This window comes from Capra hircus, chromosome 21 (genome assembly GCF_001704415.2).
Source record: "Capra hircus breed San Clemente chromosome 21, ASM170441v1, whole genome shotgun sequence".
Classification (NCBI taxonomy): Eukaryota; Metazoa; Chordata; class Mammalia; order Artiodactyla; family Bovidae; genus Capra; species Capra hircus.
The window spans coordinates 41,023,791-41,037,768 of NC_030828.1; the positions used below are offsets into that span (position 1 = coordinate 41,023,791).

The following is a 13,978-nucleotide window of genomic DNA, read 5'->3' on the forward strand; positions in this document are numbered from 1 at the left end:
ATACTTTTTTTTCCAAGTGCAAATCAGTAAGAACAAACAAAAAACTACCATAATAACAAAACACATAATTTTCAGCTCAACATCAATAATATGTCTCAATATTGGGGGATTAAATGAAAGGCAAAATCGGCACATCAATGACAGAAAAATTTAAGAATCATAAATTTAAGACATGACAGTGTTGTTCTGAACTTTGAAAAATTAAGTACTGTCATTTTTTGAATATGAATTCCTGTCTCTAAAATGAGAACGCATGTTTTAGGTTTTAAAATTGTGTTTGATTACAGCAATACATGCACAAGACTTTAAAAAGTCAAACAGAGCACAATCAATAAAATAAAATTAAAAACCCTTGCTCTTTGAAAGACACTGCTGAGACAATTTAAAGAAAAGTCTACAGATTGGGAAAATGTATTTGCAAATCACATATTTAATGAAGGACTATATACAGAACACGTAAATCTTAGTATCAAAAAAACAATGAGCATGGGGAGATGATTCAAAAAATTTCAGTAAAAAAAAAAAAAGACGTGTGTATGATATACACAGATGTTCAATGTCAGTAGTCTTTAGGAAAATGGAAATTAAAGCAACCAGGACTTGTGAAGGGTCTGAGACTTTGCCCCACTTGCAAGCTAATATGCTGTTACTCTTGAGATGTTTCTTTTTAGCATTCACGATGATGACCCTGTATGGATTTTTAAAAATTAATTTTATAGTGTAACCAGGGAAAAACCCTTTCAATGTGGAAACAAAAATGCTTGGAAATACATTTTGTAAATATATTACACAAATTTTTAAAAATTACTACTTTAATAATCCTTTCAACACCATTTTACCTGTTTTCTCTTTCTGACACTCCTATTCAGATGTTAGCCCTCTGGGACCCATCTTTATATTTTCCTATTTTTTCACTCCTGCTTTCTTTTTTACCCCCTTTGCTCTTTTCTGGGAGAGTCTTTTAACCTTATCATCCAAGTTCTACATAAAAATTATTTAAACCACACTTTAAAATTTCTATTAGCTCTTTTTTGACTTCTCATCAAACCTTACAAAATAGCATCTTATTGTTTTATGGATGTATTATTTTTCTCAGTGCTTACAGAAGAGTAAACTTTTCAAAGCCTTCTCCGAGCTCCTTTTTTTGATTTGGTTCCTTCAGTCTCCAATTTTCACATCAAAGTCTTTCCTTAACCGTTAGCATTTAACAGTGAAGCATAGAAAAGCTAACTGGATATATTGTGTACATGGGTGAGGCTTGTCAAGAAGCTAGCTTCCCGTCTGTGTAAAAGGGCAGAAACCCAAATATTTCATTGGCAGTTCCCAACTGTCAGTATCAGAAAGTCTTCTCTACCATTAATAGATCATACTTCTGCCTGGAAAGGATTTAAGATCAGCTGCCAACATACCAGAAGCCAAGCAGAAGAAAACAAGAGATGTCACTGCTCAGCTAGATATTTTCAGATCCTCCTCCTGTCTTCAACATAGTAGCTCACCCTACAGGTGCCTGACTTTTTAAGAAATCGGAAATCACTGCAATTTGTCAGAAATCAGAATTTACCAGAAAACATACCACCATTCTTTGGGATAGGTGAGGGCTTTTCAAATGGCTACACAGGACAAAAGAGGGAGTTTGATGGGAATTTGCTGTATGTCTCAGGAAACTCAAACTCTGTATCAACCTAGAGGGGTGGGATGGAGTAGGAGATGGGAGGGAGGTTCAGGAGGGAGGGAGTGTATGTATACCTATGGCTGATTCATGCTGAGGTTTAACAGAAAACAACAAAATTCTGGAAAGCAATTGTCCTTCAATTAAAATACAAATTAATTTAAAATATATATATATAAATCTAAAAAAGAAGGAGTTTGAAATTCTTTCATAAATTTGAAACTTGCCTCTTACCTAAACTTGAGTCTAATTCTCTATTAATAACTCCCTCTAAATCTGACTCCAGATGTACCTGACACTGCTAATTCCTTACCTTTTGTAACTTTACTGGCATTTTGGGATGTGAATTGGCTTCTTTTCTTTCCAGATTCCAAAATTATTAAGTTCTCCCTATTTGATGGATAGTATAGCCTTCTCATTCTTCCTATGTACTCAATTTATTGCTCTTATATGTTAATGTATTTTTAAAAAGTCTTTAATGAACATCTTAGAGGATCAATATGGAACGAAAGTAAAATGTCTCTTTAATCCACCATGCTTAAGTGGACATCTACATCTGGAATTTTATATTTTTTCTCTTTGCCAACTATCTGTTTACTGTCTTTTTTCATTCTAAAAAGAGCATCAATAGAATTTTTAACATTATATATCCAGATGAAGGGAAAACAGAGTGAAGTCAAGAGTAAGGCTGGTAATTAAAAGGGTAAAAAGGTTCCAGTTTCATCCACCTCATTAGAACTGATTCAAATGTATTCTTTTTAATGGCTGAGTAATACTCCATTGTGTATATGTACCACAGCTTTATCCATTCATCTGGCGGATACATGTTGATGCATGGCAAAACCACTACAATATTGTAAAGTAAAAAAAATTTTTTTTTAAATAATAAACAACAAACTCAAAAAAATAAAAAAATAAAAGGGTAAAAAGGAGTCAGTGCATTTTCTAGAAATGAAGGAACCCTACAAGTATGGCAAGATTCATTCAGAATAAAAAGAAAGAAGGCAACTACTAGACGTTGAAAGGTAAATCAGAGCATCCTATTTCTAACAATATGGCCTATAATTTATTTTTCTACTGTTGAACATGAAGACTGGTTCAAATTTTTACTGTTATAAATAAGAATATGATAGCTACGTATTTGTTGGTATCTCTATCAATATATTAGATCATATTTCTTAGAATTTTCAAAGGCCTTAGTTCTAGCTGAACCATACACACCTACATTAATACAGATGTGCAATATATTAGGCTGGTACAAACATAACTGCAGTTTTTGCACTATTGAAATTTGCCATCTGATACTGGAATACATCCTTAAATGAATACAGTTACGTTTTACATCATTTTAATGTGCATTTTTGCTAATGACTTATAAAATGCTGTTTTTTATTTTTGACTATGGGAATAATGCTAAGACAAAAAAGCAAATTTGAGCAATTTTCTTATTCAAATAGGCCATAAAACAGCAGAGACAACTCACAGCAACAATGCATTTGGCCCAGGAGCTGATAACAAATGTACAGTACAGCAGTGGTTCAATAAGTTTTGCAGGGAGACAACAGCCTTGAAGATGAGAGGAGTAGTGGCCAGCCATCAGAAGTTGACAATGACCAACTGAGAGCATCAAAGCTGATCCTCTTAAACTACACAAGAACCTGCTAAAGAAATCAGCGTCAACTATTCTATGGTCGTTCGGCCCTTGAAGCAAACTGGAAAGGTAAAAAAAACTCGATTAAATGGGTGCCTCATGAGCTGACTAGAAATTTTAAAAAATCGTCCTTTTGAAGTGTTGTCTTCTCTTATTCTACTTAACAACGAACCATTTCCTGATCGGATTGTGACAAAAGCAGATTGTATACGACAACAGGCAACAAGCAGCTCAAGTGGGTGAACTGAGAAGCAGCTCTTAGCCGCTTACCAAAGCCAAACTTGTACCAAAAAAGGGTCATGGTCACTCTCTAGTGGTCTGCTACAGGTCTGATCCACTACGGCTTTCTGAATCCTGGCAAAATCATTACTTCTGAGAAGTCTGCTCAGCAAACTGATGCAATACACAGCAAACTTCAATGTCTGCAGCTGACACTGGTCAACAGAAAGGGCCCCAATTCCTCTCCACAACACCTTACTGCACACTGCACAACCAACGTTTCAAAAGTTGAACAAACTGGGCTACGAAGTTTTGCCTCATTTGCCACATTCACTTGACTTCTTGACTACCACGTCTTCAAGCATCTTGACAACTTTTTGCGGGAAAACACTTCAACCAGCAGGATGTAGAAAACTGCTTTCCAATAGTTTGCTGAATCCCCAAACACAGATTTTTAAGCTATAGGAGTAAACAACCTTATTTCTCGTTGACAAAAATGTGTTGAGTGTAATGGTTCCTATTTTGATTAATAAAGATGTGTCTGAGCCTAGTTATACAAACTTAAAATTCATGGTCCAAAATTACAATTACTTTTGCACCAAAAAGACTCTTTGAGTTCCTTGGACTGCAAGGAGATTCAACCAGTCCATCCTGAAGGAGATCAGTCTTGGCTGTTCACTGGAAAGGACTGATGTTGAAGTTGAAACTCCAGTACTTTGGCCACCTCATGTGAACAGCTGACTCACTGGAAAAGACTCTGATGCTGGGAAGGATTGGGGGCAGGAGGAGAAGGGGACAACAGAGGATGAGATGGCTGGATGGCATCACCAACTCGATGGACGTGAGTTTGGGTGGACTCCAGTAGTTGGTGATGGATAGGGAGGCCTGGCGTGCTGCGGTTCATGGGGTCGCAAAGAGTCAGACATGACTGAGCAACTGAACTGAACTGAATACAAGTATATTCATTAAGAAGGAAATTGGCCTTGATTAAAAACAATTATCATCTAAAAGTCTGTGGACAGATAAAAGGAGAAGAAAAATGTGGTACATACAGTCAACAAATTATCATTTAGACATAAAAAAGAAAATCCTTGGCAGAAATGAAACCAACATTGTAAAACAGTTATCCATCAATTAAAGAAAATTTTGCAAATAAATAAATGATTTTTTAAAATAAATAAATAAAATCCTTACTGACAGCAGAACAATTTAAAAAAGGAAGAAGAAGAAAAATCTTGTCATATGCTACATGAGTGAACCTTTAGGACACCATGCTAAGTGAAATAAGCCAGGCACAAAAAGATAAATACTGTGCATTTCCACTTACATACTTAAAGTAGTCACTCACAGAAAAAGTCTAATGGTGGTTCCCAGGTACTAGAGGGAGGAGGAAATAGGAAGTCGCTATTCAATGAGTTTCTCATGATGTACTCTGCATACAAGTTAAATAAACAGGGTGACAATATACAGCCTTGACCTACTCCTTTTCCTATTTGGAACCAGTCTGTTGTTCCATGTCCAGTTCTAACTGTTGCTTCCTGACCTGCATGTAGGTTACTCAAGAGGCAGGTCAGGTGGTCTGGTATTCCCATCTCTTTTAGAATTTTCCACTGTTTATTGTGATCCACACAAAGGCTTTGGCATAGTCAATAAAGCAGAAACATGTTTTTTTGGAACTCTCTTGCTTTTTCCAGGATCCAGAGGATGTTAGCAACTTGATCTCTGGTTCCTCTGCCTTTTCGAAAACCAGCTTGAACATCTGGAAGTCCACGGTTCATGTATTGCTGAAGCCTGGCTTGGAGAATTTTGAGCATTACTTTCTAGCATGTGAGATGAGTGCAATTGTGCGGTAGTTTGAGCATTCTTTGGCATTGCCTTTCTCTGGGATTGGAATGAAAACTGCCCTTTTCCAGTCCTGTGGCCACTGCTGAGTTTTCCAAATTTGCTGGCATATTGAGTGTAGCACTTTCACAGCATCATCTTTCAGGATTTGAAATAGCTCCACTGGAATGCCATCACCTCCACTAGCTTTGTTTGTAGTGATGCTTTCTAAGGCCCACTTGACTTCACATTCCAGGATGTCTGGCTCTAGGTGAGTGATCACACCACTGAACTGAACTGAACTGACTGATTCAATGAGTATGGAGTTTTAATCACACAAGATGAAAAGCTTCTAGAGAAGTGCTCTACAATACTGTGCTTACATAGTTAACAACACTGCACTGTGCACTTAAAAACTTTTAAGGTAGATCTCATGTTATATGCTTTTTACCAAAACAGAAAACAAAAAACTATTAATCTTGTAAGGGTAAGAAGCTTTACAAGAAGATGCAGTCTGCTATGGATCTTTAACTCAGATTCAAGTGTGATACACTAAACTACATTCCCAAGTATTTATAAATTCTATTAACTACTTAACCTGGTTACCTCACAAATTTAGTTTTTAAAACACATAGTAATATCCGTGCTTTTTCTCATATGCTATGAAAACTCTTGATTCCTGAAATCCAGAGTAAAGAAAATAAGGACTCTAGTAGATGTCAAATTGTTTTTATTAGAGATCTTACTTCTCAGAAATAAAATCCCAAAACTAAAGGCTTATGCTAACCTAAAAGTTATCAACATAATATCACAATATATATCTAAGGTATGAAGTAATGCTAGTTTATAAACTGTACATACTATTTTAAGCTCTACATGAACTAGTTTTATTTTTTCCATTCTCCTTTTCTTTGTCCTTCTGACCTATGAAATTCAAAGTAATATCTAATGGTAGAAAATGAAAAAAGTTCCACTTGCTTGACTACTTGCATTTATTATATCTGTACTATAATCAAAAGTATATCTGGTAGACGTGTTGATGAGAATGTAGAGAAACCGGAATTCTTATACATTTCTGGTGGTAATGTACAATAGCCCAGCCACTTTGGAAAAGAATTTGGAAATTCACCAAAAAGGTAAACACAGAGTTATTGTATGACTTAGCAATTCAACTCCCAGGTATAAACCCAAGAGACCTGAAAACACATGTCCACATTTCCAGACTGATGTTCAAAGCAGCATTATTTATTACTCCAAAATGTGGAATCAATGGAAAAAGCCATCAGTTGGACAAAGAATAGATAAACAAAATGTTATATATCCACAGAAAAGAGTATTACTTGGCAATGAAAGAAATGAGTTACTGACACACGCTGTAACATGGATTTTAAAAACACTATGCTAACGGGAAGTAGCTACTCACAAAATAACCATTTACATAAAATATCTAGAATAGGCAAATCTACAGAGACAAAGTAGGTTAATGGTTGCCTAGGACTGGTGAGTGAGAGGTATAAAGGAAAGATGGGGAGTGGCAGCTAATGAGTACAAGGTTTCCTTACGGAGCAATGAAAATTTTCAAAACTTAGATTATGGTGATGGCTGAATAACTTTGTGAATACTCTAAAAACTGTTAAACTTACATCCTTTAATGGGTGAAATTTATGGCAGGTGAATTGCATCTTAATAAAGACATTAAAAGTTTAAATTAGATCTGGTAGCTTTCTGACCCCAAACAATGCAAAGTCTTGTTTCTTTCACAACAGCGACTGACCAATCATTACTATTCTAATCACAGAGTAGTATTAAAATTTATTCAAAACACTCTAACAAAAATCAAGGTGTTCAAAATAACTCTGAACTACAGGAAATCATTCTCAAGTTTTAATTTTGCACTTATTTCAGAGATAATTCAGTCATTCTCTTGGCTTCAAAACTTCAAGATACATAAATTTAAAAAGTGCCTAAATAAAAAGTTTATTTGTCCATGATGCCATTTAGGAAAAAATACTTTAAATCTAAACTTTACATGCTTTTTTTTGTAGAACTTTTTTAAATTTTTACACATTTCTTTTAAAAACATCTACTTATTTATTTGGCTGTGCCAGGGCTTAGCTGCAGCATGCAAACTCTTTGTTGTGGCATGTGGGATCTAGTTCCCTGACTAGGGATCAATCCCAAGGCCCCCTGCATTGGGATAGTGGAGATTTAGCTACGGGACCACCAAGGATGAGCCTCTGCATGCTTTAAAATTTGTTAACAGTAGTAACAAAAAGCTAAAGAGATTCATAATACCTGTTATACAAATAATGTTAACCTCTGCACTGAAGAATTGATGCTTTCAAATTGTGGTGCTGGAGAAGACTCTTGAGAGTCCCTTAGATAGCAAGGAGATTAAAACAGTCTTTCCTAAAGGAAACCAATCCTGAATATTCAATGGAAGAACTGATGCCGAAGCTCCAATACTTCGGCCATCTGCTGCCAAGAGTCGACTCAGTGGAAAACATTCTGATGCTGGGAAAGATTGAGGGCAGGAGGAGAAGGGGGCAACAGAGGATGAGAATGCGGATGGCATCAATGACACAAAGAACATGAGTTTGAGCAAGCTCCAGGAGACAGTGAAGGACAGGGAAGCCTGGCGTAGTGCAATCCATGGAGTTTCAAAAAGTCGGACACAACTCAGCGATTGAGCAACAAGAAGTAAGTATAGTTCATACCTTTTGATATCTTGTCCTTTTTGCTTAGGAGATTCACCTCCATTCAGGATCTGTTCTAAATTCTTTGTCTCTACTGATCCATTTGGTTCTGAATTGGACAGTCCAAGTAATGATCTTACCCGCTGAGACCGTACATCTAATATTGTATCTGTATAACCTACTTCCTGAAGATATCTATAAGAGAAAATTAAAAATATTAAATCCCATAATTTGCTAATACCTGCAAACTTGTTAAATAAAAATTATATCAAAAGATATTAGAAAAATCCATAATACTCTAAAATATACTCTTCCTTTCCCTAATACCTTTCTTCTCTATAGACTAGTTCCAGTTTTTTTTTTTTTAAAGGGCTGATTACAAACCAAAATTTAATTGAGAAAGCATATAGATGGCTAATACTAATTAAGAGCCAATCATCCTAACGCCTAAAAAGCTCTAAACCTTTTAGGAGCCGACATATATATTACTCAAAATAGGAAAAAAAAAAAAATCCAGAAAGTTGTAAAAGATGAATAGAATTAAACCTCTGAACAATGATAGGCCACCTTGAAAGCTTGGCTCTTAGTGAGAGGTTAATAGATAGTTCAGTTCTCCTTCTAAGATCTAAGATCTCATTGCAGTCCTATGGACCTGTGGTTTTCCAACTTTCCTTCTTAGCTAAACCAGGTTACCTACAAGGACCTACTATGAGACTTAAAATACAGATAATGGGTAATGAATGAGCTTGTGTGACAAATTTTAAAATTTCTTACCAAAGTACTGATATTTGACAGGCTAAGGGAAGATGTTAAAAAGAAGCCTTATATATTACTGACAAAATAACAAAAGATTTTAAAGTGAAAGCTAAAGACAGGGAGACTGGTTAGGACACTAACACAGCAAGAACTAAAACTGGAGAAGAGAAAAAATGTGAGAAAAATAAGATAAAATCCAAGTAACTTGCCACAAAAGTAGATATAGCAGTAAATTAAGGTGAGAATTTTGGAAATTTTTCAGGTTTCTAGCTGAGATGACTGAATGGTGATTCTACTCAGTAAAATGAGTAATAAAGGGCCAGAATCTGGTTTTACAGGGTACTCATCAAATAATCATGTAGTATCTATCAAAGTGATAACATTTATTAGGTACAGTGATAAGAAAGGTCAAAAGCTCAGAAAAGAATGGACTGGGTGTACAGATTTGGGAGTCATTAATGTTTGGTGATATTTGAAGCCATGAATTTAAATGAAGTTACTCAGAGAAAAAGCATAAATAAAAACAGGAAGCTTGGGGACAAAAACAGCTAAAGTACTGGAAAGGTAAGAAAACCACAAAGAAAAATTACAGCAAAGAATACGAGAAGTTAAAGTAAAAATAAACAGCAAAGAGTAATTTCATGAAAGTAAGAAAACCAAGTTTCAAAAAGAAATGAGGAGTTTATGTCAAGTATTTCCAAAGGGTCAAATGAACAAAAGGGTCTCATAAATATGTTTGTGATAGAAGCTTCAGGGAAATACGAAAATGGAAAACTAGCTGAGAAATGAACAAGGGAAGACTATTCACATAAACTATTTTTAGAGAAAGGTAAGAAGAGATAGACTATAAAGCCAGACGACGGGATTAGACATTTATGAGAGAAATTCTGCGTACCTGTTTTCCCTAGAACCGTCCAACTCTTCTAAAAAATGTGATCTTCTTTTGGAGGAAAGAAAAAAACCTCCACATTCTAACCATGTGGTCTTAACAGGCCATCAAAATCCAAAACAAACCAGGTAAAAACAACTGACTTGGTAGTTATTCAATCAAGTGAAGACAAATTTAATCCTCAGAAAGTATTCTGAATAAAACAAGGGATCCTCTGTCATCTGGAGAGAAGCGGTTTTCAGGAGAAAAGAATAAAGCTGACACACAGAGGAGGAGAACACCAAAGAGTTTAAGATCACATCCTGGATGCCCCACTCCCTGAGAAGTCCTCCAGTGATGCTCCAGCTCCTGTGTTCCCAACTCTTAGGCAACCAGCACTTCCCTTAACTCAGCTGGCTACCCTGGCATCCTTCCAAGCAATAACCTGTTTTTATTAAAACCTGAATTTTAGTCACCAAGAGTTCAGATTGATAAAAATTTCTTTGAATAGAACATTAGAAACTGAGATTATAAATATGAGGTTTAAATACATTTACAGGAAAAAAAAGCAAGAAGTGAAGAGTTCTCACCTGATAGCCTTTGTATTTTCAGTGAAGTAGAACCTAAGGTGCTCTAATGAGAGTAAGGAAGAATGGGCTGAGATGCAGTGCAAGTTTAGGAGGGCAAACTGAGGGCAACAGGAGCAAGAGACGACAAAGGATGTGGAAAAAGGCTCCATGAAATGTTTGGACAGAAAACCATGCATGTGTAATGGCATTCACACAATTCTATGACCTTTTTCCAAAAATTAATTAGAAACAGAAGCAACAGATAGTATGACAGCACTAGGGCTGAAATCCTGCAGGTAGGTATACTAAAATGACTGGTGGGATGAGGAGGGGTGACAGGTGGGTAGCAAGAAAGCTAAGGGTACTGGCAAAAGGGTAAAGGATCATGGGGTCAAAGTAGGAGCTAACAAAGTAACAAAAAGAAACAAAAAACCCTACCACAAGAAAAAAACAAATTCAAACCGACCACTGGTAGAGGAGATATGGAAAATGGGGCAGTCAAGATCAGATCAGAGGGCAAATAACAGGGGAACCAGATTAAGAGAAGTGGAATACGAACGGTCAGATCATTCCAGAGGTAGAACAGTTATAGGTTATAAGACGACCAAGGGTCTGACCACACTTTACTGGGTTACTGAAGCAAAGATAAAGATATCTACGGTTGAGAAGGGTGAACAATTACAAATTACCTAAGATTTCAGTTGCATTCAAGTACCAAAGTTTTCAAAACACAAGGGAAAAGAACAAATAAATCTTTGTTTTATTTATTTTAATTGATAAATAGTAAAAAGATTTGCCACAGAAGTACTTCTAACACACCAAAGAATTAAAACATCAATAATGTTCCTCAAAAATTCAAGTAAATTTAGTAAGGAAGCCAGTGCTGAAAAGTTTCTGACAACCAGATAAATTCCTTCTCTAAACCAATCACAATTTCACTTAAAACCAAATATGTGAATTTTGCAGTGAGAGTAATGAGTATCTGTAAGTATGAATCCTCAATTGTTTCTGACATTCTATTTCACAAATAAGAAAATAAGATCATTCTGAGAAATGTTTAAAGAAACATTCAGAGGATGCAAACTTTAAAAAGATTCAAAATCTAACAAAACAAAAAAGAAACAATATGAGAGCTATACACATTGTCCCACTATCATTAAATAATTTTCACTTGCCAACTGACTAAGTAAACACTTTCATACCTAAATCCTTAAAGCTGAAAATGAAGCATTACTCACTGTCTTAACAGTTGTCTGCCTTGCTTCCACGTTAACTGGCTATTTTGAGGTGCTGTGGGAGCCTCTGTGTCTTTGGTTTCTTCTAAAAATTAATAACAACAAAACAAGACAAGTTTCATACACGTTACTTCAACTCCTGATAACGCTGCCAAAGTTATCATAAAGTCCCACAAAAATATAGCAAAATATTTTACAAAGGATATAAGAAAATTAACTTAAGTGTTTACTGTGGGTTATTCATTTTAAGTGTTTATCCTGACAGCCCAAACACTTAAGCACCATTCTCCTTGTTTTAAAATTGGGAAAAGCCAAGTGTATATTAACTGTAAGAAATTAAAATAACAAAAGCCCAGGATTTGAAATATTATTAAATTCAATTTTTTAACCACCAGAATTCTGCTAATTTGAATGCTTCTGAAATTAAAAATATTTACTATTTACATAAATCAACACTGTTAAGAAATTAGGTGTGTGTGTGTATGATTATATATATAAATATAATGAGTAACATACAGTTTGTATCAGTAGATGCTAAGTCTACGTACAAGACTCAATACAGTCCGTTTCACTTTTAGAACTAAAAGTTAAACCAGAAAACATTTTTCCTGTATGTAAAAAGTCATATTTTATTCTCAGGTAACAAAGTGTATACATTAAAAAAGAGTTTAATGAACAGCATAACTTCAGATGAGTTAACTTCTTAACAAGTTTCTCCAGAGTGGTTCTTAAAACTTTATTGGCACTAATGATATAGAAATATTTTCCTGTAATTTCCCATTATAAAAATGAAGATAAATCATGAATATAGGGCCATACATGACAAGCACTCACAGTGAATGAACTCCTACCATGGCTTGCTGTCATTAGTCTCCTAGACTCCTCAGAGTCATGTGAACTCTACTGGCAGGAATTCAAATATTCTTTGAAGGCATAACTTCTCTACCCCTAACAACCCATTATTAGTACCCTCTCATTCTTCCCCTATATATAGAAATATTTATAATTTCTAGAATTATCTCCTTCTTATAGCCCCCATTTTTTATGACTTTTTCCTACTTACACCATTTTATTTTAAAATCACATATAACATAAAATCATTGGCCAAAAGAACACATTTTAAAAAAGAATGTAATTGACTCAAATCCCATCACTGAGTGTTAATATTTGAGATTCTCTTATTCCGTATTTTCCATCTGAAGATAACATAGGTGAGCTTCTCCTCTCATTAAAAAAACGCGTGATCTGAACTGCACTACAAGCTGCTTTTAACACAATAGACCTTAAACACTTTATTGCAATAAATATAGATTAACATCACATAATTATATAATTTTCTATAGAAAGTATACACCTACTTAACCAGTCCCTTAATGTTGAAATTTGGCTCCAGTTTTCACTGTTGCTAAAGGATATTCTTGAAGTACACCCAAGCATATATAGTTCAATGAATTTTTGAACATACCCATGTAACCAGTACCAAGATTAAGAAACAAAACACCATCAGTTCAGTTCAGTTTAGTTGCTCAGTCGTGTCCGACTCTTTGCAACCCCCTGAACTGCAGCACACCAGGCCTCCATGCCCATCACCAACTCCTGGAGTTCACTCAAACTAACGTCCATCGAGTCAGTGATGCCATCCAGCCATCTCATCCTCTGTTGTCCCCTTCTCCTCCTGCCCCCAATCCCTCTCAGCATCAGAGTCTTTTCCAATGAGTCAACTCTTTGCATGAGGTGGCCAAAGTACTGGAGTTTCAGCTTTAGCATCATTCCTTCCAAAGAACACCCGGGACTGATCTTTAGAATGAACTGGTTGGATCTCCTTGCAGTCCAAGGGACTCTCAGAGTCTTCTCCAACACCACAGTTCAAAAGCATCAATTCTTCGGCACTCAGCCCTCTTCACAGTCCAACTCTCGCATCCATACATGACCACAGGAAAAACCATGCCTTGACTAGATGGACCTTTGTTGGCAATGTCTCTGCTTTTTAATATGCTATCTAGGTTGGTCATAACTTTCCTTCCAAGGAGTAACTGTCTTTTAATTTCATGGCTGATAAAGTCTGACACTGTTTCCACTGTTTCCCCATCTATTTCCCATGAAGTGATGGGACCAGATGCCATGATCTTCATTTTCTGAATGTTGAGCTTTAAGCCAACTTTTTCACTCTCCTCTTTCACTTTCATCAAGAGGCTCTCTAGTTCTTCTTTACCTTCTGCCATAAGGGTGGTATCATCTACATATCTGAGGTTACTGATATTTCTCCTGGCAATCCTGATTCCAGCTTGTGCTTCTTCCAGCCTAGCATTTCTCATGATGTACTCTGCATAAAGTTAAATAAGCAGGGTGACAATATACAGCCTCAGCACCCCAGAAGACTTTCATCATGCCCTTTTCCAACTCACTATATACTCCTTAGAAAGTTTCAACACTACCCTGGTTTCTCAGCACAGGTTAACTTTTGAATTTGATATACATGAAACCATTTATATCA

The 13,978-nt window shown here is 35.8% G+C and overlaps 1 protein-coding gene across 4 annotated transcripts in view; it reads right to left on the reverse strand.

The window, feature by feature from the left end:
- The window catches only part of STRN3 (striatin 3), a 105,819-nt gene that overhangs the window by 42,036 nt on the left and 49,805 nt on the right, over positions 1-13,978 (reverse strand). For all 4 annotated transcript variants that reach the window (XM_018065900.1, XM_018065902.1, XM_018065903.1 and 1 more), the window contains exons 4-5: positions 11,488-11,569; positions 8,078-8,251 (exon numbers count right to left, since the gene is read on the reverse strand). In XM_018065900.1, coding sequence (XP_017921389.1) covers positions 8,078-8,251; positions 11,488-11,569 — 256 coding nt within the window. The remainder of the gene's footprint in view (positions 1-8,077; positions 8,252-11,487; positions 11,570-13,978) is intronic.